This window comes from Momordica charantia (genome assembly GCF_013281855.1).
Source record: "Momordica charantia cultivar OHB3-1 chromosome 10 unlocalized genomic scaffold, Mcharantia_2.0 BLBB01000010.1, whole genome shotgun sequence".
NCBI lineage: Eukaryota > Viridiplantae > Streptophyta > Magnoliopsida > Cucurbitales > Cucurbitaceae > Momordica > Momordica charantia.
In genome coordinates, this window is record NW_028275158.1 from 454,400 (window position 1) to 481,390 (window position 26,991).

The 26,991-nt window shown below is 33.8% G+C and overlaps 4 protein-coding genes across 12 annotated transcripts; 2 read left to right on the forward strand and 2 right to left on the reverse strand.

Moving 5' to 3' along the window:
• Positions 1-123: 123 nt before the first annotated feature.
• On the reverse strand, positions 124-5,204 carry LOC111011521 (cyclic nucleotide-gated ion channel 1). 3 transcript variants are annotated; one of them, XM_088118807.1, is made up of 8 exons: positions 4,860-5,201; positions 4,240-4,378; positions 3,309-3,849; positions 2,901-3,113; positions 2,342-2,598; positions 1,902-2,013; positions 1,051-1,287; positions 124-896 (listed from the first exon to the last, which is right to left on the reverse strand). In XM_088118807.1, exons 3-8 carry the CDS (start codon positions 3,600-3,602, stop codon positions 255-257), a joined length of 1,755 nt encoding a protein of 584 aa, XP_087974933.1. In that variant the 5' UTR covers positions 3,603-3,849; positions 4,240-4,378; positions 4,860-5,201; the 3' UTR covers positions 124-254. The 3 variants fall into 3 exon arrangements, with proteins under 3 accessions (XP_087974933.1, XP_087974932.1, XP_022141010.1); XM_088118806.1 differs by having other exon boundaries at positions 4,223-4,378; XM_022285318.2 differs by lacking the exon at positions 4,240-4,378 and having other exon boundaries at positions 4,860-5,204.
• Positions 5,205-7,949: 2,745 nt separating this feature from the next.
• On the reverse strand, positions 7,950-14,202 carry LOC111011627 (cyclic nucleotide-gated ion channel 1). 4 transcript variants are annotated; one of them, XM_022285478.2, is made up of 7 exons: positions 13,885-14,202; positions 12,824-13,379; positions 11,930-12,142; positions 10,823-11,103; positions 9,820-9,934; positions 9,144-9,380; positions 7,950-8,818 (listed from the first exon to the last, which is right to left on the reverse strand). In XM_022285478.2, exons 2-7 carry the CDS (start codon positions 13,229-13,231, stop codon positions 8,180-8,182), a joined length of 1,893 nt encoding a protein of 630 aa, XP_022141170.1. In that variant the 5' UTR covers positions 13,232-13,379; positions 13,885-14,202; the 3' UTR covers positions 7,950-8,179. The 4 variants fall into 4 exon arrangements, with proteins under 4 accessions (XP_022141170.1, XP_022141171.1, XP_087974685.1 ...); XM_022285479.2 differs by lacking the exon at positions 13,885-14,202 and adding an exon at positions 13,602-13,844; XM_088118559.1 differs by lacking the exon at positions 11,930-12,142.
• Positions 14,203-15,206: 1,004 nt separating this feature from the next.
• LOC111011481 (Protein phosphatase 2C family protein) lies at positions 15,207-19,129 on the forward strand. 4 transcript variants are annotated; one of them, XM_022285252.2, is made up of 9 exons: positions 15,207-15,367; positions 15,977-16,245; positions 16,435-16,562; positions 16,913-17,011; positions 17,234-17,392; positions 17,614-17,700; positions 18,111-18,202; positions 18,508-18,582; positions 18,663-19,129. In XM_022285252.2, exons 2-9 carry the CDS (start codon positions 15,989-15,991, stop codon positions 18,825-18,827), a joined length of 1,062 nt encoding a protein of 353 aa, XP_022140944.1. In that variant the 5' UTR covers positions 15,207-15,367; positions 15,977-15,988; the 3' UTR covers positions 18,828-19,129. The 4 variants fall into 4 exon arrangements, with proteins under 4 accessions (XP_022140944.1, XP_087974688.1, XP_087974687.1 ...); XM_088118562.1 differs by having other exon boundaries at positions 18,470-18,582; positions 18,663-18,860; XM_088118561.1 differs by having other exon boundaries at positions 15,209-15,367; positions 15,937-16,245.
• Positions 19,130-23,325: 4,196 nt separating this feature from the next.
• On the forward strand, positions 23,326-26,063 carry LOC111011482 (putative trehalose-phosphate phosphatase C). Its single transcript, XM_022285254.2, has 9 exons — positions 23,326-23,669; positions 23,764-23,904; positions 24,613-24,684; positions 24,773-24,856; positions 24,958-25,011; positions 25,093-25,194; positions 25,330-25,407; positions 25,489-25,629; positions 25,703-26,063. Exons 1-9 carry the CDS (start codon positions 23,484-23,486, stop codon positions 25,859-25,861), a joined length of 1,017 nt encoding a protein of 338 aa, XP_022140946.2. The 5' UTR covers positions 23,326-23,483; the 3' UTR covers positions 25,862-26,063.
• The last annotated feature ends 928 nt before the right edge of the window (positions 26,064-26,991 follow it).

The window sequence follows — 26,991 nt, forward strand, 5'->3', positions numbered from 1 at the left end:
TCTTTGATCGTTTCATCACTGCCTCACCCTTATTTGTTTGGCATCATCATTTTGTACATCTTTTTTTGTGTTTCAATATATTTAGTTCGATCATGTCAATCTCATAGACGTTGAACCGATATATATCACAAGGTAGCATCACATATTCACATTGATGACAGTGGAATGAGTATAGAATATACAGAGATGAAGCATTTAATGATAACTGAGAAAGAAAGGTAAATGGAAGCGAAGTTACATCAACAGTTCTCTTCTCAGACTCTGCTGGTTTGATCTGCCCGTGTTTTCTTAACCTTTTTCTTTAAAGCGCAGAGAGCACGGACGATGTATCTCGAGGCAAGAACTGAGACTCTGGCTGGGGCTGCTATGTTCTGTTCAGGAGGATTCTTTCCTTCGGTAGCTAACTCAGGAGATCTGATCTTCTTCTCGCGCTTACTTTTGCAGTATCGACGCCATGCTAACTGCAAAGCTAAAGCTGCCCACGGCGCGCACATCGCTTTCATACTTGGAGAGTTTTTGCTGAAAAGCCACCAGAACTTAGAGAGTACGGTTTTTAAATCGTTTGCCATAAGCACAAACACTTCGACTTTCGAGTGTGCACGGATGGTTTTGGTAGATATGGGGACAGTGGCTGAAGTAGGATTTTGTAGTGCCCAATCTAGAAGACCCTCTCCATAAAAGTCACCTTTGGTAAGCCACTTGGACTCCGAGGAATCAGCTCCGGACTCGCCATCTCTTTTGGAATAGATCATTACCTTGCCTCGAATTATGAACACCATTTCATCCAGTGGCTCTCCTTCTTGAACAATGAAGCTGCGCTCAATGTACAGCACTGGCTTCAGATAATCACAGATTGCATTCAACAATTGCTCGTCCATGTTTTGAAGCTTTGAAACCTTCATCATATAGCAACCATAATGAGAAACTCAACAACAGGAATTAGTGCCAAATACAGAAAGCAGTTATCATCAAACGTAGATTGTCTTGGATTTGTGAACTCTCTCAACAATGCTCTGTGCTGTGAAACCCAAAATGAGAGGACAAACTTACGTTTGAGAGTGAACTCAAGCAAAGATGTCGTTTTGTGTCCCTTCTTAGGTCTCTAGGAAGATTATGAAGAAGCTGCTCGACGTCAACACCTTTGGTTTCTCGCCACTTGAACCGTTCATACTTTTTAATCCTCTTCTTCAACTTTGGTGGGAGGGAATGGTAAGTCATCCACAGCTCAATATCTTGCCCCTTCAATCTCATTTCCTCTAATCTTGCTATAGTTGACTGCAAATATGTCTGTTTGTTACACAATAAAATACCTCATCAGATCAGATAATAACGTTGGGGAGACGTATAAACTAAAAGGTTTAGCCGTCCAAACAACTACTGATTATGTGCTTTGCAACTTGCCGATACGAAACGAGATAAATTAGGGTCCGTTTGGTAACACTCTTATTTCTTATTTCTTGTTTTCTCTTTTTCAATCAAGAAAAATGTAATTGCATTCGGTTATTATTTCTTATTTCTAGTTATTTCTTTTTTATTGAAAAAAAAAATGTTTGCTGACCCTTTCTTATTTCTTGTTCTCTAGACTTTTAAATTAAAAAAGTAGAAGTTTTATATGAAACTTAATTTTTTAAATCAAATATTCAAAATCTTTATGTTATGCTTAATCTTTGACACTTCATGTGCATTTTATACATAAAAAATGATAAAATAATACTTTTATCTATGTTTTGGAAAAACTGAAAAACAGGAACAAGAAACAAAAACAATTACCAAATACAATTACCAAATGCTCATGTTTCTAAAAGATTGAAAATGGAAAATAAGAAATAAAAAACAAGAACGTCACCAAATGAACCCTTAATGTCTAGATCGGTAAAGTTGAAGTAAAGTTAGCTACTAACCTGCAAATTTCCTACAAGAAGTGCAAATAATACCAAGCCAGAAATGGTAATGGTGATTGCAAAGTATACTTCCCACAAATGGTCACTAGTTTTGAGGTCTTGACCCAAAGAACTGCAATATATTACATTAGAAACCTCATAAGATGAACACAAGACAGTCTTCAATCCATGACAAATCACAAACTTTTTGTGTCTTTTCTTTCAGAGTAGCACAAAAATTACTCTTAAAGTAAACTGATACCTTAACTTAGTCAAATAATATCTTTGCCCCTTGCTCAGAAAGTATGCAAGAACACTAGGTAAGTTCTTTATCACATAACAAGAATGTAAAAGAAGCACAAGTATAACTTTATCAAAGACAGCGACTTGATTGGTGAACGTAAATTAAAAGGAAAAAAACAACTCAATAAGAGAGAATACATAATCTTTTGAAGACGAACCTCAATTTCTGCAGACCCCACCAATAACAGTAAGAGATTTTCCTAACGAAATTTCTTGCCCTCACAATACGAAGAGCATCTTTGAATATCCCAAAATCAAAATTGTTCGGCCCATCTTTAGCTTCTTCAGAGCAAATACTGTCTGCACTTGCATTGCCTGAAGCGTAAATACAGTTTAAAGAGCAATGTTGACAGCGTTCAAGCCAGCAAGTTGTTTTTCGCTCTATGGTGAACAAGTACCAAAATGCTCCAATAACCTGAAAGAGCAGTATAATATAAGCTTATTAGAAGAAAGCACAAAAGAGAACTGTTGCTATCAATTATCTACTTCAAATAACATGACTCTGCATGTTCTTAACCAAGACGCAATTAATAGTTTGACCTGTTGGTTCTCAGTTCAAAGCATTTATCAACTCTTCAAAAGGAACAAAAATGAAGGTTAATAAATGAGCTTGCATCCTGTCAACTAGTAGATTAAAAATATGCATGGAAAGACCATATAAGAGTTTAAAAATCAATCTCTGACTTTAGTGTAATCCATCTCACAGAAGCTACGTACATGGCTTGCAAGCATATAAAGGAAGAGATTGAATGCAGCTTTAGCCCCAGCAGTTTCTGGGAGAATGTTAGCAGTCCATCGAACTTTCTTTAAGAATGCATAGATTCGAAAGATCCTCGGCAAATATTGGGCAAGGAGAATATACTTCAATGACCTAATTGCACATATAAATTCATATCCTTTGAACCTTGGAATGACAAATAAAACCACCACCTGCACACAAGTATTTTTCACATTCATCAGAATATATCATTAGGCAAAAAAGATTGGAATCTTGGCCATCTACATATATAATCAAATCCTTCAATAAAATTCAGGAAATTAGAAAATTTGAGGAAAGCTTGAGATATTATATTACATTAAATTATACTAATGGAATCTATTTCTGCAGAGACTGAAGTTTCATACCTGGGGGAGTGGAAGAACTGCGAGAACATCAACTGTGAAGTAGGACCACAAGAATCTCCATGCTTTTGTGCAATTACCATCATCAACACCACCACGATTTGCATTATAAAATGAGGAATAACCAAATTGAAAATGACAGACAATAAGAATTATGTAGAGGAAGTCTGTGATTGAGCGAAGAATTACAGCTATTGTCCTCAACTTCTTGTCAAAAGTAACACACCTTTTACCTTCATCAACAAACAGGATGTAACAGAACAAAGGATCCAATGAGGTAGCAATCACACACAACATGGCAAGTATTTCATTCCACAAATGAAGCAATATTGGGTGTCTATTAACAATTCTTTTAAGATATCCTAAGCCTTTACTCCTAACTTCTTCTTCAAAATATATGTTTCCGAAACTCGTAAGTCTATCAAAACTAGTAGCAAAGCTTTTAGAAACTGATTCCAATGTTCTCGGTGCATCCTGTGAGCGTGTTTCTCCAGCAGCCGAATGTTGCTTTTCACTGTGTTGCAGATGAAAACCATCTGAACTCCTGGACAGAGCGCTTGGAATAAATAAACTCAATAGGTATATCTACTATTTGAGGACATGGAAGAAAAGAACATGAAGAAAGTAAAACAGCCACAGAGAAGGGGGGAAATAGGAAGAATTTCAACAGTACATATGAAGAAGTTGAAAATGAAAGCATATTTGATAAACCAACTAACATGAATTCAACCAGAACGTTTCATATATAATTAGCCAGTGATATCATTATTTAATCCTGGAAGGTTGCTATAATCACTGTAATTGCCAACTTTATCTGGTAATATTCTATAGATGATACATAAGAGTTCATAATGAAATGACACTATGATGTAAATGATTAAAGTACAAAATGTTTACTAATGAAGAATGGAAGTTGCCTTTGCTGAGTATGAACCTAAGGATTTAAACGGTGACCCAATGAATGTTAATGGAAACAAATGAGGGGAACCGTTGAAAAGAGATTGACACTTGAGTACTTAAACAAATTTGGGAACGCGGACATCATCGAAATAAAACCATCTTGAAACTGCTTCCTGCACACAACAAACACTCAAACTCCTGAAATCGATAAAATTACACGGCTAGAGCTTATAACAATTTTGTGGATCTAACGGAATTATGAAGCATAATCAAGTAGAAAACATAGAACATGTGAAGAAACTACTAGTAATAATCTGAAAAGATTAGGAAGGCACAACAGAGCCTGAAGTAATTTTATTTTCTGAACTGGGGTAATTAACACTGTGGTGCTCCAAAGCAAAGAGAGAAAAGACAGTTGCGCGTTTTATTTTTAACTCTTGAAATGACTACAGATGACTCATGTTATTGCATTGGTTTGACCCTTTGCTTCAAAAAACCAAGCAACTCTCTCTACATTATCAGAAAAGAAGCAACTCCACACCACAGCCATAATTATGTTAGAGGAAGAAGAAAAACGTCTCTTCATATCCATCCAACATGAACCAGACTAAACTCCAAACCCAGAGGGGAAGATAGAGAGACAGAGAGACTTACTTCTGTACTTCCATGGCTGATCGAGTAAGAAATGGAACACAAAATTTCACAAATAGGAGAAAAGGGATGAAGCTAATTTGAAGCTTTTGGTGGTGGGTATGTCACAATTTCCAATTCTGGAAGCAGCTTTGAGCCGCCGTGATCAACCAAAATGAATTTGTAGCTGTACAAATAGAATTGCTTTTAAGCAGACCAATAATAATCGATTATGAATGGGTCCATTTCCTCCAACCTCTCTATCTTCTGGCTTTTCTGAAAAATATCAAAAAAGAGAGATGAAAGATTCCCTTTCTCTTTGCAGTATGCAATTGCATTGCATGAAAAAAGCGAAGGCTGGGCTGGCTTCCTTTGGGCAATGGGCATGCTTGTGAAAAGAAAGCAACCTCTTTTTTTATCCATTTTAACGGAAAATTATTTAAGATAAAGTCTTAATAATTACTTTTTTTCTTTTTATGCATTTCTATTATCATCTAGTTTTTTTTTTTTCAGATCTCGTCCTCACTCTTATAATTGCTATACTATATTCTAAATAATAATAATAAATGAGTTGTTTGTTATGATCTTGGACAGCTAATTATTATTATATCGTTATAAATGAGAAATATTTTTAATATAGAAAAAGATTATTTATTTGGAATAATCTAAATACATATATTCTCGATTATTATTATTATTATTATTATTACTTTTTTTAAATGAAAAAGAAAGTGTAAAATCTACCCACCAACGTGAAAATAAATGACCATGTGACTCAAATTTCTCTTACAATGTTCCATCAGGAGACTTTTTCAATAAAGGTTAGTCTTCTTTTCTATAATAAAGCCAACTGAACTAAAATAATTGAGTCACTGAACTAAATTTGTCCTAATAATTTTTTTTTTCTACTACGGATTTTGTCCTGATAGTTATTATTTTTAAAAATCATAAAATCTACAAGGTAAGTAAATGATTAATTTTCAAGTATTAGTTACTATTATTATTATTATTAGTATAACAACATTTAATTTATTTTGTCTAAACTTGGTCTTAATATTGATGATTTGTAGCACGTGACCAGAAATAATATATTTTTTATTTTTAAAATTTATTATTTCAGAGCCAGTCAATATAGTAAATTATGATTAATAGGATTAGGATGAATTAATAATTTACAACAATTTTTTAAAAAATCATACGATATGAATAAATATTGATAATCAGGTCACGCTTCTCAATAATTTTATATAGAAATATAGATGTATTTTTTTTAAAACTGCGTCTCTTTCCGTGTACAAATAAATGAATAATACACCTTTCTTTTTGCTTTTTTTCCTTTTCTCTTCTCTTCCAACTCCCAACAGCAAAAATAAGATAATATTCCAAATAATAAACAATTTCCTTTTCATTCTCGTGTCAATTTCGGTCACGTTTTATTTCTAGACCACATTATTTTTTTTCTTTTTGCATCAAATCAGGACCTAATTTTCTAATTTTCTTCCACTGGACAAAACAAATCACACATTCGTGTAATAACACAAAGAAATAGGAGATAGGGATAGAATATATATTAGTGCCTTTAAACTTAAAAGAATATGTTTAGTTTTTTTTGAAACAAGTCGTTGTGCTATTATGTTCTAGAAGATTAACAATGAGTTTCTCTTTCGTTCTACTATGCTAAACTACTACGACAATGACTACTTAACGTCTAGGTACCACAACAATGGCTAAATTATATAATAAATAAAAAATCTCACTAAACTCTAAGAATAGGATGCCAAAACAAGCTCTACATTATTTTCCTATGTTTTCTTTGCCAAAATTGCCACAATTCCCTAAAATTTATTATGCTGGAAAACCTAGTGAAAAGACAATGTATTTATAGAAATTATCTAGCGCCAAGCCAACACTATGTGCAAGCGAGCCTTTTCTTTAGGATTTACAATAGAGCCCTGACGTTATAGGCAGCGCCTAAATGGTGCCTCGATGTTGTGCCCTAACCCAATAGCTCCAGCAGCTTGTTATCTTCACAATAATATGATATTGTCTGCTTTAGTTATTGTGATTTTGGTTTTGGTTCCATCCAAAAAGCCTCGTACCGATAGAGATAATTGTCTTTTTCTTATATATCATGGATCATCCATTTTCCTAGCAATTTTGTTTGCACTTCTTACAAACCCAACACAACTTCTTTTTTCTGAACCCAACAGTACACTACTAAAATTTATTCTATTAAATAAGTCCAACATAACTCAATTGATTTTTTTTTTTTTTGACATCAACTCAATTTGATTAAGATATTATAATATATTCTAAAATATAACCATTAACAAATATTTCATGGAATGCATCATTAAATATTTGTCATTCAAGATAAAATAGAAAATTTTACAAGATTAGGGATGAAATTGAAAATTATGTTAAACCCATTGAGAGACAGAGAATGTGAACATGCTGTTACTTTTCTTCAACCCGCATTTATTTTTTCCAACAAATAATGAAGAAAGAGAAAAGGCATAAGTGATGAGATTAACTAATGACCTAATCAATAAGTAAAGTTACTCAATTGATGTGCCACTGCCACTCCCACAACAGTTGTTGAATTTCAGATCCATAGAGGGTCCCACTAGGCGGCTAATTTTCCTACCAAATATGTCTTTTTTTAGTAGGTAGAAAATTCAAACATGACTTTTTGATCCGACCGAATATGTCTTTTTTCAGCAAGTAGAGAATTCATGACTTTTTGATCCGATATAAATGTTAAAGATATATGACAACTACGATTGAACTATACCTGCTAAAGCGAGCTATGGTCAAGTTGATGCTACCAAATATGTCTTTATTATATTCCATTAGTTGGAACGTGTAAGCCTACTACCAATAAACTGGACATAGTCTTATAAATCATAATTTACATTACCCACGTGAATATTGTGCTCCTCCCATTTGTTTAAATTCAATGTGTCATAACAAAAACCAGGAAAAAAAAGAAGAAAAAAACACTTGTGCTGAGTGCAGTCCAACTAGAATTCTTTCATGTTTGGTAGGATTCAATAATTTACACTGAAATGGAACTGTGGCCACCTACCAGAGACAGAGTGGTCAAAGGTACCATAATAAAAAGCAGAAAAACATTTATGCTTGGTGCAGTACACTCAACTTTATTTTCTTGAAGGATTCAACAATGTACCCTCTGATTATTGCAAATGCTATTATTTCTACAATGAAAATGAACCATTCCAAATAAGAACAAGCAGCTCAGTACATCCTCATCTCCAAACCAAGAGGCAACATAAAGTGATAAACAACAGATGTAAATAAAATGTCACCTTTTTAATCTATGGTTATGTGTTAACTTCCAAGGTAAAATCAGGCTCTGCTGGCTTCTGAAGCAGCATGTTAGCAGCAAATCTAGATGCATAGATGGTGGCGTCTAAACTCGGCGACCGCCCCTCGAGCTTAGCCAACGTGTCTTTCACTCTACTCTCTTCTTCCTGGATAGACTCTCTGAGCTTCATTCTTCGATGGCGTCGCCATGCTGCTTGTACAAAACAAGCTGCCCAGGTTCTCCATTGCTGTGAGTAGAATCTGAAAATATGGCGCAGATGTTTGCTGTGAAGCCTGCGGTATTGAGACGCTACAAGTTTCAAGTCCTTGGGTTTTAAAGCAAATGCTTCAACTTCTGTAAGTGCTCGGACGGTTCGAGTTGAAATGGGGAGATTGGTTGAGGAATGAGGGTCTAGAGCCCAAGTTAGTAGCTCTTCCCCACAGAAATCACCAGCCATGAGAAAATCAGAGTTGAAGAAACCAGTTCTCCCACCATTTGTTGTCATGGATAATAGCTTGCCTCGCATGATGAAGAGCATCTCGGTGACTGGGTCGCCTTCCCGAACAATGTTGCTTTCTTCCGTGTACAGCACTGGCTTTAGACGGGCACAAATCGCGTCTAGCAATTGTTCATCCATCTTTTCAAACATTGGAACCTTAATAAAAAATGTACATAAGTCATCAGAGACAATTTAAAAAGCTACGTTCGTGATGTGTTTAACTCAGCTAGCGATTAATTATGACCATAGTTCATCCATCTTTCCAAACTAGTATTCTCTCCAAAAGTGCTTACAATAATTTAAAAAAAAAAAAAAGGCTCGCTTAAAAATCCTGATCCCAAACGCCATCTCAATCTCACTCTCTTAATCCAGTAAATTCTGCTCCAATATCCGCTACTTAGTTATATATATGTACATACATAGTATGCTTGGACGTATCCACTGTCTTTCTACATAATTAAAGGAGCAGAAGGAAACTCACTCGCATTAGCAAAGCCAAGCAAAGATGGCGTTTAATGTCTCGTTGGAGGTCTCTAGGAAGATTATGCAGTAGATTATGTTCATTAACACCTCTGGTTTCTTGCCAAGTGTAATGTTCATACCTCCGAACCCGCTTCCTTAGATTCTCAGGGAGTAAGCAATGTGACATCCATTGTTCTACATCTCTCCTTCTCACTCTCATCTCCTCCACCCTTGTGTTTGTGGATAGCCAATACATCTGTTACACACAAAGTTCGACACAGAGAGAGATATTGGGACTCGTTGTTCTAAGAGGAATTGCACAATCCCAATGGATACAGAAAGGCTCCAAAACCATATCAATGTAAAATATGCATCAAACATCGCATAGGCTTTCAAAATGTTGATCTATCGGCTGCTCATCAATCCATAATCAAATATCCAACTTTCATTCACGTAAACATCAGCAATTATTAAAACACTTTTCTCAAAAGCACTTCTTGAAGAAGCATTGATTAAGTACTTCCTCAAAAACTGAAAATCATTAAGTACTTTTTATCTCTTTCTAGAATTTGCGCACCACTTTTTTATTATTAACAATAAAAAATTTAGTTATATAAACAATTCTTTTAGTCAACCCTAAATACCTTAAAGATATGCCAAATATGCTCAGACCAGCCATAATAGATAGTACCAACCTGCATGTTGCCTATGAGTGACGGAAACAACACTAAGCCAGAGATGCAAACTAAAACTGCAAAGCAGTTTTCCCATGTGTAAGTGCTCGTCGTAGCAAGATTTTGACCCCAAGAGCTGCACCCAAGAGAGAAGTATATGTATCCAGAAAACTACTCCAAAACTTAAATGGCAAAATGCTCAAACATCATAGAAATTCTGGAGGTTAATGGATTGTAAAACTAGTCTCTCAGGGAGTATCACTTTAATACCTGCATTCAGAATTCTCATAGCTGAGGATGTGGGTGAGAGGACTCAAATTTATACACAATGACTCAACAAAATGTAACGAGTTAAGTGAATTTTTCAGTGAGCTCTAATCATTTAGCACAAGTTTTATCCACCTGAAATCATATTATATTGGACAGAACCACGTGTGGCTCTGTTAGTTGCCCTAACATGCTTTTTATTTTTCCCAATTTTATTTTTATATCCGTGAGTGCTTGAGCTAGGTGGTTCGCACCTTGAGTAATTTCACAAGACAACTATCTAACCCTAATATATTTGGTTATCAAATAAATTTATAGAATATTAGATCTTAGGTAGGTGGCCTTGATGGTTTGAACTCATTCTCTTTGAAGCCTTACATGTTGCTAAGGGTAAAAAATGACACTAAATAGAGCGATAAAAACAAGACAAGTGATAACATATGTAAATATTTGCAAGCGACCAGTTTACATGAATATTATCAACCTTTGCTGACAAAACTGTGATTTTAAGACAGTTATACTAAGAACTTCTTATGGGACCACTAATTTGTATGAAAAGAAGGGCGAGCTGCAGTGAACTAAGTACAAGGTATGCCCTATTATAAGCCTAACATCTTCACTTCAAAAAATATGCAGAGAAAGCAATAAGAAAACATAATTATGAATATGAAATATACTTTCTAGAGTAGAAACCACATAACTCATAGCAGATTTCTCAATAATAAAGAATATCTCAAAGGGGCAGTGGACAGTATACCTTAAATTCCTTAAGCCCCACCAAAAGCAGTAAGACAACTTCGATGGAAAATCCATTGATTCCACAATACCAGATTGAAGGGCATGAAGGAATATTCCAAAGTTATAAAGTGTCTCATTTGGCGGTTTGATTGGGCAAGAAACATTGAGGAATGTGTTCCCTTCAAAACGGTCATCACAATACAAGGAAGTAGAGGTACAGCCACTATGATTGTTACAAGCTTCAAGCCAGCATTGGGTTTCCCGTTCTACAGAAAATAAGTACCATAACGCCCCAAATACCTAAGAATGGCAAGACACAAAATAAAATGTCACTGCAGAAGAGGGATGAACTAAATGTGTGAATATAATTAACATACACGATAGAAATACTCTAATTATTATGGCACACTTGAGAAATCACGTGAAGAGGGGAATATGCAGAAGAATCCGCCATCCCCATACTTGTTATGTTTTTCAAATAGACCCTAGATGCCATGAAATTAGCCCATTAGTTATATGACATAAGGATCTTGGTATGAGACGCTTAAGTTATATGGTTGATTAGCTTCAACTGTTTAATCACATGTCAGCACAAAAAGCACCATTATGTCACCCTACTTCCTCTCTCCCTCTCTATTCTCAAAAACGAAGGAATTTTGGAAGATTGAAGGGAGTTTGATTTAATCTACTAGAAGGCAATCCATTTTGGTAAATTGAGGAGGAAAACAAATGGACCACCCTTTCTGTTATAATAAATATACTTTCCATTTCTAGCAAACTCTATTGGCATGCATGAAGCTCTTATATAGTGAGCTCTTTTAAGTTCTTGGGTCAAAGGCTTGGTATCATTCAGAGAAATTAGATGAGACGATAACCTTTTGCCCATTGGAGTAACTCCAAACTTAGTTTCCAATATACATGAAGGTGACCCTTCCTAGATTAACAAGACCTATTAGACCAAACCGGAAACCCATTCATTAGAAAAATGAAAAAATTCTATTCATTTTTTGTAGAAATTGAAGGGGAAAACAAACTAAGTCATCAATGTACAGCAAGTGGTGATAAAATTACTTGGCACTTTAAATAAAGTCCTGCTTCCACCCAAGGGATAAAAGAGAAAACTAACATGGCTGGCTAGCATGTATAGAAAGAGATTAAATGCAACTCCCGCCCATGCACTTTCAATGAATAGGCCCGAGGTCCTTGTAACTTCTTTATACAGTGGATAGATTCGAAGAAACCTTGGCACATATTGACATAAAACAACAAACTTCAGCAAGTCCTTTGCATTCATTGATCTCGAACCTCCCATTTTAGGGATGATTATCAGAATCACCACCTAGGCGAATTATAAAAAAGCAGGACAATTCGCATGTCAAAATCAAATGAACTCAAGAAATAATATGTTGGTCAACATACTTTGTCAACCTCAACATGATTTGAACCAGTCCTTCAAACATTTGAATGTATCAAGATCACAGTCCAATACTACATATGCATGCTTCACTCAGGTTGCAATCATCCCACAGATATTACAAATATGGTTTGAGTTACTATTATAGTGTACAAAACTAAAGATGGCCATCATAAAAATATTTTAAAAGTAAGAGTACTGGCTATCAGTGAATGAGACCTTTTATGCATTAATGACAACCTTGAAATGAGTGGAACCAGACTTCCTATGAATTTTCAAAATAAATTTATAGTCTACAAAAATCCAAGTGTAAAAGGAAATTGAATCTCTATGCAACTCTTAAAATACCTACGAAGTTGTTTTTTTCCATAATATTCCAACTCCATTCAAAATAGTTGTTTGTTGCAAAAATTAAGCATAACAGAATACAGATTTCTGACTGCATGTCCATATCGTGCAGACCTCAATTTGTTGAAACCATTTCAAGAAAAAGAGGAGGAAAGATTGAATCAAACGGGAACGTGAATCTAGAATTCCCTTAGTAAAGCTGCTAATAAATTAACAATAGAACAGACATACTCTCAAGTCCCAAGAAACTTTCCTTACCTGTGGAAGTGGGAGGACTGAAGAAATGTCAATTAGAAAGTATGATGACAGATACCTCTTTGCTATTGCCCATGAATCTTCTACTAAAACACCTCTTCCAAATACTCGGGAAGAGGGAGCAATAAATCCTGTACGAAACTGAAAAAAAATACGCACAATATAGAATACATCTGTAAATAATCGTAAGATACAGGCCAGATTCTCCAATTTCCTATCCAACCTTAGACAGTTCTTGTTATTATCAATCACAGGAACATAAAAGAACAGAGGATCCAGCGAAACAGAAATCACACAAGACAGCACAAACATCTTGTTCCATGTTTGAAGAAAATGTTCCTGTGGGTCAAACATTTTTCTCCCAGAGCGCAAGCCTTCAGGCGTGAGGTTATTAGATATAGAAGATTTCATTAGTTTCTTAGCTCTTCTAACTCTCTCAGAACTAGATGCCAGTCCAATGCGAAGAGATTTTCAAACCAAGTTTACTTGTACTGCCTGAATTCATTCACTCATCCACTAGGAAACTCCACTAGCTTTCTCTGGCCTGGGATCTTGAAACCTGACCAGTAACAAATTGATAAATAATCAGAAAAGATTGAAAGGATGAAGAAGCGGGTTTCGCTGCCCTCAATGGAGCCATAAGTATCAATTTCAATATTAAAAAATAATAAACATACATTCAAGCCAACTTATAGAAATAAGCACACAAAAAAAGGGGGGGAAGAATCAGAAATCAAAGTAGAAATCAGTTATTCAAGGGGGTCTATGAGTCTCTCCATACGAATTCAAGCTCACAGACATCCAGATTCCAGACCAAGTTGTCTGCATAAAAGCATAATATCCACTGCCATGAAATAACCCATTCATCAACTGGTTGCATCATGAAACGGAAGCAATTGAGAACCACCAAATGACACAAAGTACAGGAAGATTATCCATAGCCAGCCACGTTAAGTTCACCAGGCATCTATCTCAAACCAACTTCGAAAATAAAAACCAATACTGAAAATGAACTAATCAGAACCCGACCCGAACTCGAACTCATTACCGAAAATCAATCATACCTTTCAAATGGGAACGGAAAGAAAGCAAAGAAAACGTCCACTCGCTCATTAAAGTTGTTGTTCTTGCTCGTAGAAAGCCGAAATGCGCTACAAAACTTGCGAGGAAAATTCCGAACTGCCATTATGAATGATGAAGCTTTCTTCCGGAATTTGACTAGTCCACACAAAGAGAATGTAGCTCCGAGATGATCAGAAATTGGAATTGGGGCGCAGTTGGGTCCCGCGGCGAAGGTCCATGTAACAAGACAGTGGAGTTACAGAGCTTTGACTCTGCATTCTTTGGGAGTTGCCACCCGGTGACAGAAACGACACTGAAGCGCCCAATCGTCAATCTCAAGATTAAATATTGTATTTATTTTGCCCCAAACGACACGTCGACTTTCGGGTGGTAAACGACAGCTTCCCGCGTCCCAAAATTCTTATAATAAAGTCTTTTAAGTCAACTGTTTTATCCAAAAATCTTATATTAAAGCCACATATATACTTCTCTATCAAAAATCTTCAACAATGTTACAAAAAGCACTTCTTATAATCAAAGGTAGTTATAACTTATAACTAGCCCCAAAAAAATCTAAAATAAATTAGATGACCCTACCTAATTCAACATTTTATGGGTGCATCCATCATATTTTATTAACAGTAATTATAGAATTACTAACATGAACATAATTCAACGATAATTGATATGTACTCGTTTTCTAAGATCGGAGTTTATACTTCTTATTTTTATTTTGTAACTACTTTGTTTCTTGTTTTTCAAACCTTCTATATTATATATAAATTTTGAAATCAGCACAATCATTTTTTTTCTTTTCTACATTTAAAGCATAAATACAAATATTATCTAGCTTATCGAATGTAAAATAAATATTAAAAAATAAAAATAACTTAAAATTTTTGAATATTTAATATGAAAAACTAATTTTCATACAAAACTTTTTTATTTTAAATTTTTAGAATACAAGACACAACACATTATTGTCAAATATATTTTTGTTTTTTCAATGAAAAAAAATAAGAAACAGTTTAAATTTGTTTTTATTTATTAAAGAATAACAAAAAAGAAACGTTACCAACTTGCAATTTACTAACCAACCTTGGAGATATTCTGAAAAACTAATATTAGGAAAATAATTGGAAGAAGCATGGAGAAAACTTGAAATTGAATGCATGGATGATGAAGAATTCCTTTTTTGGCGAAATTGAATTAAAATGAACGAACAAGAAGAAATTAGAAGGTTTGAAAATGTCGAATGAAAACGAAAGGAAGAGAGAGACCCATGAAAATAATAGTTTAAAAGAAAAAAAAAAAGCATTATTCAGTGGACGCAAGGGACGCACCATATTGCCACCTGGCTTCTCCTCTTCGGTGCCAATGTTTCGGTTCGGAAAGCCACCATTTTTCTCTCTTTCTCTCTTGTTTATCTCCTTTTTCTTTCCTGTGGCACTCTATTCTGCCCGATTCTTCCATTTTCTTCCCACTGTAAGTATATACATCGGATCCCCTCTTTTTTGTTCCCATTCCCCAGATGGGATCATCATTTTCATGCCTCCCCAGCTAAACATTTCCAATTTTTCCCACAATTTGCGATCCCCCTTCACATATCTGTATCGATTTCGTCTGGAACTTACTCTTTTCGCGATTAGTTTGATAGTTTTGGTTTTCACTTTTTACGATTGTCTAGATTATCTCCCCCCTCCAAAGCTTCTGTAAATCAAGGGCGGTGAATGAATTAGAATCACTCTAATCATTGGCCACGACCCATTTCGTCCTTATTGAGTTTAGACTTGGTTTTCGGCTGGGTATGGGTAAATCATGTGGGAGTGGAGAGTTTTATGTGACCTTAGCGTGTGATTGGAGACCAAAAGAGCGAAATCTTGTTTTGTTTTGTTTTGTTTTTTTTTTTTTGACCCGCTCTTCAGATCTTGCTATCATTCTAATATGATGCATCGGTTAGAGAATTCGAAGTTTCTTATATTTAATTATTCATAATGTGAGGATTTAATTTTGCTGCATCTCTTCTTCATTATTGCTTTTGAATCGTTTATCAGGATAGCATCTTTTGATGACTGTAAGGATGTGATTGTGCAGTTGTTGGTTTAGATGGTATGCAGCTACAATATAAGGAATGTGATTGCTCAGGCTGGACATATAGGAATAATCAACAGACGGGTCCAAATCAAATATTTGTGGAGGAGCTTACCTGCCAATCTTGGATTTGCTCACACCTGGAAGCGTGAATTTAGAACAAGTCTCATGATGATGGTCGATACGGGTGCATCGGAAAATCGCGGGCTGATTGTTGATCAGCATCCAGAGAAAGATGAAGATGGTGGCTATGCCAGTGGAGGGTGGAAAAGGTCTGAATGGATTTTGTTTGAATGATTTTCATTTGAAGTTAAGCAGAATTGTGCTATTGAATTGTTATTCTGCTCCTACGAAGATAAAATGAACACAATGCTTTGATATTGTTGCTGCACCTAGCCTATCGAACAATGGATTTCAATGAGAAATGCACTTAGCTTTTTATCTTTTGGTTTGATTTTCAGCGATGATGGGAAACTTAGTTGGGGGTATTCAAGTTTCAGAGGAAAGAGGGCAACCATGGAAGATTTCTTTGATATTAAAATGTCAAAGGTCGATGGTCAAACAGTCTGCCTTTTTGGCATTTTTGATGGTTAGACTCTCCCTCCATTTTTCCAGTGGCGTGATGTAGGTGTTAGGTTGTCAGTAAATTCTAATCTTTCCAATTCAGTGGACTAGGTAGTGATTGAAGTTTAATAAATTGTATATATTCAAACTGCACCAAGTTTATATTGTATATATCCAAACCATATACTTCTTAATTAGTTTTGACTCTCGAATTATTACCGGAGGTGAATATATATATATATATATATTTTTTTTTTTTCTTCTTTTTTTTTTTTTTTGCTTAATTGATGTTGAACATTTAACGATATATGCTATCATGGATATTTTCAGATGTTAGAAATAGTAGAGATAATACTTCTTTTTATGTTGTTATAGGTCACGGTGGATCCCGTGCTGCAGAGTTTCTGAAGGACCATCTCTTTGAGAATCTCATGAAGCATCCAAAATTTTTGATGGATACCAAATTAGCAATCAGTGTGTTTGCCTTCCCTTATGCCTCATCCTTTTGTTTACGAAGCTAAAAACATTAGGTTTATATGATGGTTATATTATAGCTGCCCACATGTGTAACAGTGCAGGATCTTTAAGTTTTATGTTCTTTGTACACATTGCACTGTTTTATATTGAAAACAAAATTCTAAGATTCCAGTTCTCATAATTTTCTACTGATTAAAAATTTGTTCTATCACTTCACAGGTGAAACTTATCAACAGACCGATGCTGAATTTTTGAATTCAGAAAAAGATACTTTAAGGGACGATGGCTCTACTGCTTCAACAGCTTTGCTAGTTGGTAATCACCTCTATGTTGCAAATGTTGGAGATTCACGTGCTATAATATCAAAGGGTGGTGAAGGTATTACTTCTTTATTTTTTTTCTTGTTTTCTATGCTTTTTAGTTTTAATGTAAGGCAGAAAGTCAAGACTCTTGACCATAATAGTTTCTAGTGAAAGCTAATAATAAAGGTAAAGTTAAACAAATGGGGATTCAAAATGTACCTTCATATGCTTGGTCAGTGACTTTGTGCTTATTTTTTGAATGTAAACTTTGAAACGAATTTTAATTCTTCTGGGCAGCTATCCCCCTTTCTGAGGACCATAAGCCGAACAGAACTGACGAGCGAAGGAGAATTGAAAACGCCGGGGGTGTTGTCATGTGGGCTGGTAAGATTAATAATGGCTTTGGTAATGATGTTAATAACTGCTATCCCTGTTGGTTAACTTGGAAAATGATTAGTGCTAACTTGAAATATATAAACAAGGGACTCAAAGTTCCATCATCACATTTACACAGACACTCTAATAAGAATGATTCACATGCTAATGGAAGTTCTGAGCACTGAAAGCTGAAATATGTATCCTAAACCAAAAACCAAGTCATCCTGTTCGTTTTAACTACTACGCAAGATTTCCTTGATAACTACGGATTGGTTGCCTGAACAATATAATTCTTGTTACCTACTTCTGGAAAGAATGTAATGCCTTTAGTTCATTTTCTGCTTCGATATTGCAATAATCCGGAGGTGATTACATCATAGGTCTGTCTTAATCACATTGTATTCTGTTGTTGTTAGGTACTTGGAGGGTAGGAGGAGTTTTAGCAATGTCCCGTGCTTTTGGTAACAAGATGTTGAAGCAGTTTGTCGTGGCAGATCCCGAGATTCAGGTGTTTTTCCCAATACCCTGTCGTCCAGGCAATCATTTTAGTTCCAAAAAATAGTTATTTTTGTTAACCTATGTGCAGGGGAGCCCAAATAAGTATTAGGTTCACCTTGTGATTGGTAGTGTTAGACCAATAATGGAATCATGGAATGGATAGATGGAAGGAGAAAGTCTTGGATCTTCTCAAATTTTTAGTAGCTTACTTGAATAGACTTAGAATGTTTTATGGAGATCGGAATGTTTCAACTAGCGAATTTCACATGTAGTAAAGGTTGTTGTGGTTTACGAACTGACAACAATGCTGATCAGGATCTCGAAGTTGACAAAGACATTGAGTTGCTCGTTCTCGCAAGCGATGGACTTTGGGACGTGGTACGCAACGAGGTATGTGCTCTCTCCCATTCATCCAAGATGCTGTAAATGGCTATATGATCTCCACATATGAACATAAATGCCGAATTCAGGATGCAGTATTAGTTGCTGGGAAGGAGGAAGAACCCGAGGCAGCTGCTCGGAAGCTAACCGAAGCAGCATTTACCCGTGGTAGCGCTGACAACATAACGTGCATTGTGGTGAAGTTCCATCACGGCAATGCAGGTCCCGCTGCCGATACTCGAGATGCGGACTAAGAATTTTGTATTGCTCTGTGTAGATTCTTTTTTCTAGAGAGTGGGAGAGAGAGAGAACAAAGAAAACTTGGATATTTGCCTGTTGATTCAGCACCTGCAGTAAATGGGTGTGCATAAGGGCTGGCTTTGATTTGTTAATTCATTTGCATTCTGTAATTTGTTTCTTTTTTCTTCCCAATCTTGTTTAACTGTTTATTCCTTCACAACTCCACAATATCTGTACGGTCTCTGTCTGCAAACTGATACAGAACAAATGAATCTAGTTTGTCCAATTAATTCATGAGTCTCATAACTTCCTTGAAGATTCTCTTCAACATTTTTTCTCCCCATCTTATGTACTATTTATTTAACGTTAAAAGTCCTCTCTCTCTCAAACTTACTTCTCTTGAATTTTGTCTCACTCTGATTTTTCTTTTCTTCTTTTTCGAACTTTCTCTTCAATCTCTCATTTATTTTCTCTCTCTCTGATATTTTATAAATATGAACTTAATGAAACTATGTTTATAAGGTAATTTTTTAAAATTTTATAATTAAAATTAAAATCGTAATTTAATAAAGTAGATACAAATTTTCAAACTGTAAAGAAATAACCCATGAAGATGGGCTAGTTAGGTAAGGTTGGGTTCACATTGATAATCAAATATTAGTGAGGCTTTCGCCATTATAGTTGATAACGACTTAAAAAGGAAAGGGAAAAAAACCCCTGGACGGATACTTAAAAAAATAATGTCGATCGCTCCACGTTATAAACCAATGGGAAATCATTTTGAGTGGTCCACAGTCGACAACCATTAAACTCATCCAAATCGAGCTATTAAGTGCGACTAGAGTGTGGTAGGTCAAATCGAAAATAAGCTCGAAAAGGTTAGACGCCAACCTGCACAGCTTGCTACAAATAATCCTTAGCTCATCTCGTCCGAACTAAGGATCCAACAACTTCTGTGAACATTTGGGAGTAGCTCAACAATCCCAGTAATGAAATAAATAGTTATCGAGATTGTCACCATAATCAATGCCATGATTCTCCCAATAGAAAGACCCTACCTAACCTCTAGAAATACATTATCACTCCACCCAACTAGGTACGCAATTCTATCTGAAGTTAACCTACTCAGCTCGAACTCTAACTGATTTGAACTTCGGAGTGTTTGTTCCATCTTTGTAGTCTTGTATAGTTCGCTTCTCCATAGTTCATCCAGGTAAAAATGTAGCTAACCTTCAATCTTTGATAGAATTCGACATCAACAACCTCAATGAAAATGTCGATGTATTAATTTCATAAAAATATCCATGTAAATATCGGTAAAATATCAATGTCAATTGATATTTCATGAAAGATATTAAAAAATATTTTGATCAACAAATGAGCATTTTACTCTTTTTGAAATAATTTCAAAATTATTATCATTAATCGTTGATATTCTAATTTATTTTATATATTCTCTTTTACCAAAAAAAAATGGTAATTCATCCCTTATATTAATATCAAATTAACATGTCGAAATGTCCAAATTTAATACTATGCTCAAGAGTTCGAGACCACTCAAATGTGTAGGATGTAGTTCGAGATTTTCACACTAAAAAAAAGGTTCAAGATTTGCAAGGAACGCGTGAATAATTAAAATCAAAGATTGTGTCAAAAAAAGAAAAAACTAAAATCAAAGAGAGAGTAGCGAATCCAATAATAAAGTCAGATGTGTTGTATTAATTTTGCAATTACTGGGAGATTTCGTTTTGATTTTATAATCTTTGCATTCATTTTTTAATTTTTCAATTGACTGCCCACGCAAACATTGCATTGAATCCAATATTTATTCATCAACGCGTAAATAACATGGGAAATTTATTTTTTCAGACGTATTATTAAATATATATTAATTATATATCATATGATCCAGGAAAGAAGTGCTACAAAATTCTCCAATTGTTTGTGACTAGTGAGGTCCATTTTTGGTCATTTAGTTGACAAATAAACCAATGTTTAATGGGAAATGTTGTGGAAGTTTTGAGGTAATTTTGGGTAAACTTCCCCTTTTTCTTTATAAATTCCTCCTTTCTATCCATCGCATCGTATAATAAAATGATATTTATCATCGTATTGATAAGAACTTAGAACTAATATTGAAAGTCGATTTTGTTATAGCAATCACCATTTTCAAATATAATTTTTGGTAAGGTCGTTTTCTCTTATCTCTCGCATACATGCATGCATAAACACGTGGGTGCTTATGCATGTTATGTGTGATACCATAAACTTATTTCTACCTTTTTTTCCTTTTGTATTACCTTTTGAATAAATTAGCAACTTTTTTCTACGGAAATTTGCTTTCTTTTTACTTGTGTGTTTCTGGCCTTACACGTGTCGATGATGGGCCAGGAGCTGACTAAGCTCTCACCGGGAGTTGGACGTCTGGACTCCAACTAGCTCGAACAATCCCTTAGTTAATGACACGTCAGAGCAGAGTCCGACCCATCAGCTGCCACGTGGGAGGATTTTGGGAAGCGTCGGGCCCACCCAATTTGTCGGGTGGTGGGGTCACATTTCTTGACCCGGTTCATACCCGAAAACGGTTGCCGTTTTCTTTCGTCGGTTATCGCTTTTTCCACCGCCTGGGTTTTTATCTCTTGACATACATTAATTTAGATATACGTTTCTTTTTCTCTCTGAAAATATCCCGAACTAAAAATATGCATTACATTTTAAAAATATATACTTTGAATTTCGCGCTGAGAAAAAGCGCCGATTGTTTTGTTTTATAGTTTGAAGATCAATGTTTCCTAAAACTTCCGAAAAGTTTTCCGACCTAAAATACATAAAAATATAACTATTAAATTTTTAAATACGACAGTTGCAATTTACCGAAACTACTTAATTCTGAAAAATAAGAATATTTTAGACATCTCTATAAATTTTTCTACAAAAATAAACGTGGTTCTAATCTAATATTTTTAGTATCTGAAATTCTAGATATCATTCAAGACGGCGGTATTACATTCAAAAAAAAAAAAATCCCTCCTCTCTCTTTTAGTTTGGGAGTAGATTCAAAATCTTGTTGATTTTCAAAATTTGTGTTCAAATTTGACCAAATATATTTGTATAACTTATAAATTGAGTTTGTGATATTTATAAAAGTTAGTATGTGTAAAAATTTTGAGTGTATATTTTCGATAGGATTATTAAATTTGTAGCTTTAAATAAACAGGTATGATAATAACATAGTTAATTAAGATATTATCAATTAAAATATCGAAAATTTGAATTCACATCCCACGTGTTTAAATTAAGTAATTTTAAGATATATCTGCCCACCTCATTAAATTTGGGAGATTTCCAACTTACCAAACGTATTCTCATATGTTACCACTGCTTGCATAAAGATTATTTTTTTAGGTGAAAATTATTTTAATTAATCTTTTATAAATTATTTAACAGAAATAAGGATGTGACGACGATATTACTTGACAACCTCTTGAGAGGGGTTCTTCAGAAAAATATTTAAAAAATTTATTAATGTCTTAATCAATTGAATTATACTCAAATTTAATTAATAAATAATTTTTAGAAATAGATTTAAAGTCCTATACTAGATATTAAATTTTAAAATGAATTTATGCATATGTTAGATAATTAATAAATGAAGTTTTTCTTAGTATAAGATGTGTGATCGAACTCACAACCTAATGATTGGAGATACATATCAAATATATTTTATGTATATTGATAAATGGAGTTAAAATAAGATGTTTAAAAAAAACTAATAACAAAAGATGAAAACAAAAATTAAATATAGAAAACAAAAATGATAGGTAGATGCAATGGAGGTATAGATAAGCTTGCCTACTTTTATTATTTTTTTTACAAGTTAAATTATTAAAATATCAGGGTTGTAGTTTGTTTTAATTTGATATTTTAATATTTTAAAAATCTTGATATTTTTTAGTTATATTTAAAAGTTTTGTTTCTACCTCAATCTTTTAAGAGCTTGGAGCTGTGTAAAATTAAAATTTGTAAAATGTTGAAGCAAATTTCAAAAACCAACCAAAAAAAAAAATCTAGAGATACTAATTATAACGAAATAAAATACTAAAATTATTATTTAGATTAGTTTATTTTTTTAATTTGATCGTGTAATTAATTTAAATTTAGTTTTAATTTGATCATACAAATTTTAAAAATTCTCATTTGTTCTCTAGAATTCTATTCCTTGAAAAAGCTCACTATTTATCTCTAATTCATCCCTGAATCTTAATATAAAGTGACTAGATTATAAAGATCAAATTAAAATTATTAGGCTCAATTTTGTAATTTTTTTAATCTAACTTGAGCATAGCTTCGTTGGAATGTCCCAACTTTTCCGAACCAGAGTATTTATTTTTCTTTTTATTTTCTCCGTATAAATTATAAATTAATAATAAAATGGTAGCTAGGTTTGACTGAAAACAGAAGTAAATGACTAAAATATCCATATAAGGTCGAAGTTGAGACATGATGGAATAGGAAAAGGGAAACATTTCTTTGGGGGATTTTGGCTTTTAAATAAGTGCACCGTACCAGCCCTTCTCCCCCCAGCCCTCAGCGAATGGTCTGAATTTCCCAGTGTTTCTCGAGAGATCAAAATTTTAGAGAATTAAAAAAAAAAAAAAATCTCCAAAACGATGCCGTTGTCTGTGTGCTTTAGCGATGTTTGGATGAAAGGAAAATCATTTTTGCTAATTTTTTTCCCTTTTGCTTTCGGGCTGCCCACCGGCCGCCCAGTTTCGTGGAGATCCGCAATGGGACTGCCCAACCTCCTTTCCGATGACCGCAACTCCACTGAATTAGAAACTTACACTTCATGGCTGGTATGTATATATGGATTTAATTTTTTTTCTTTTTTTTTATTTGTTGAAATTAAATGAATTTGATATTAATTAATGAAATTATATTATTGTACAGAGAAAACACCCTTGTGGTTTGGAATCGTTTGAGAAGATGATGAAGGGAGCCAAAGGGAAGAAAATTGTTTTGTTTTTGGATTATGATGGAACCCTCTCTCCCATTGTTGATGATCCTGATCGTGCTTTCATGTCTCCTGAGGTAAATATTTTTTTTCCTAATTTTATTTTTCACATCGATATAATTAACTTTCCATACTTTCACCACCATTAATTATATTCAAATCTTAAAAATATTTAATGCCGTCATGCTTGGGATATTGGGATATACCCATATATATTACATAATATTCTTGTTTTTCATTTTTTTTTAAACTTCATTGAAGGAAAACCATTAATTTAATGGTTTTTTTTCCTTTATTCTCTAAAATACCAAATTAGGAAAATAAAAAGTTTACTTTAAAGAGATAGGTGTCGTCAATTTGCTTTCCAAAGTTTTCATTTACTCTCTAGAATTTGAGTTTTGTTTGTCCTTATTTTACGAATTTTAAGTTGGTCAAACTTTCGTTATATTTTTTAACGCAATAATGAGGTGATATTTTGTATCTGGTTAATTGACCTTATTAGGGTTTAGGGTTTGAATAAAAGATAGAGGTATAATCAAGGGACAAAATTATATTAATTGGAAACTAAAACCCAAATTAAAGTAGGATGAAATTTACCCTTTAACCTAAAACATGACCATAGTTTTAATAAAAGTCAAAGAAATTGCGATCGTCTTTTTTTAAAATAAGTACATACGAGAGAAATAGAATATCTTAATATCTTAATTTTCGAAATTTTTTTTTATAATGTTTGTGAAATAATAGACGATTTTTTTTGTTTTTTTGTTTTTTTTTTTTGAATGCAGATGAGAGCAGGTGTGAGAGAAGTGGCAAACTGCTTTCCAACAGCAATAATAAGCGGAAGGAGCCGTGACAAAGTATGAATTAATTAACATTTATATTTTCAATTGAACAAAATAAGCCGTAATTAATTAATTATTAGATAAAATAAAATATTGGTTTCAGGTGAAAGAATTCGTGAAGTTGAATAACGTGTATTATGCTGGGAGCCACGGAATGGACATTATGGCTCCAACATCCGACAATGAGGTTATTTTCTTGTGGTTTTATAACATTTAATTTCGACATGTCGACTTTAATTCAAATAAATAAATAAATAATGATATTGTGTACTGCATTTGCATTTGCAGGTGGAGGAGGTTGCGTATCAACCCGCCAAAAAGTTCCTGCCTGCAGTTCAACAGGTTATAATTAATTTGGCTTCTGTTTAAAAAATTATAAAATAAAAAAACAGTAATTAATTTGATATTTAATTATTTACACAGATAAAGGCCGTGTTGGAAGAAGAAATTACAGAAATAGAAGGTGCAGTGGTGGAGGATAATAGATTCTGTGTTTCTGTGCATTATCGACACGTCCGCGAACAGGTCACCAATTTTAAATTTTAAATTTTCCTCTCTCTCTCTCTCTCTCTCTCTCTCTCTATATATATATATATATATCTGCACGTCACGTGCATGTGCTTGAAGAAAAGTTTTTCTCTCTTTATTATTGACATGCAGGACCTGGAGAAGTTGGAGGAGAAGGTAGAGTCTGTACTGGAAAACTATCCAGATTTCCATGTAACGCAGGGCAAAAAGGTAAATTCAATTTTTTTTTGCTCGTTATGTGACAATATGTGAATTGTGTATTAATTTGTATGAAAATTTTGAAATATATAGGTTATAGAAATAAGACCGACAATAAACTGGAACAAAGGGCATGCGGTGGAATATTATCTTCATATTCTTGGACATACTAATTCTAAGGATATAATTCCTGTGTATATTGGTGACGATCGAACCGATGAAGATGCATTCAAGGTATTTTTTATTTTTAAAGAAAATATTTGATGGTGGGAATTAATGGAATAAATATAATTAATTTGTTTTGTAGGCAATACAAAGGAGAGGAGGAGAAGGGATTGGAATTCTTGTATCTTCCATTCCAAAGCAAACAAAAGCTTGCTACACTTTGAAGGATCCATCTCAAGTTTTAATTTTCTTGCAAAGCTTAGCAAGATGGAAGCGTGCTTCTTCAATCACAGACCCTTAATTATTAAGTAGTGGAGTGGAGGAGGTCATTTTAGTAATTATGTATACAATAATATAGCCACTGCCCTCCTTGTAGCACAATGTATTTTATATAATTTTGGTTGCATATATGTACATACCGCATAGATCATCCCATAGGTATCCTATAGAAGGAGATATGTTTATGTATGTCTTGCAATAAATACAAATATATATATGTGTCATGTGTGTGGGTAAGAATGAGGTTTAGAAATGTTTAAGAGATCTAATAAAGTAAATTTGTTCAATACAAAATGAATCTCGATGTAATGACTTCAGAATTTATTAAATTTGTTAATTCAATATTTATTTATTATTATTATTTTTTTAAGTATAATATGTGTGGGGCAGTAGATTACTTTATCGCTACTCGGCTCAAATATTTCAATGAAGGCTGATTTACAACTAATTAAAATAAATCACTGTACTTTAACAACTAAATATTTAAATATGTAGTTAACAAGAAGAAAATACTAAATATGGGCTTTGGCGGTAAGGCCCATTGAATTTTGGCTAATGGATTGGGCTTTTTTAATTTGGGTGAGTATAGCTCTGGAGCACAACAGGTTGGAACCTATAATGGGCTTAGAGATGAAAGCTAGAGCAATTATCTCATATTTTACAAATGTCTTATTTTTTTTTTTCAAATTTTTCAAATTTTAGATTTCGATATTTTGAATTTCAACTTTTTGTAGCAATATTGCATTAATAATGCCATCTTTTAACATTTATTATCTAATTTCAACTATTTATTTATAAATGAATAGAGATTTATCTTTAATGTTATATATTACAACCACAATAAATCTTGTCATAATAATTTTTTATTTCATTTTAATTACACTGGTATTTTCTTAATATTCATGTGTGTACTATTTTTACGAAAGATTCAAAATTTCATGTCATTCATCCTTTCAAGCTACTAAATGTCGATAAAACATTCTCTTCTTGACGGCTTACAAGTTTCTTTTTATTTCCATTTTTCAAGTGCAAAAATCTCCTAAGACTTCATATTTTCGATGAAGGTTTTCACTCCGCATGTCCATCTCCCAACGACTTCTTTTTTTTTTTTCCTAGATTCATTAATTTTCCCAACCTATTAATTAGGTTATA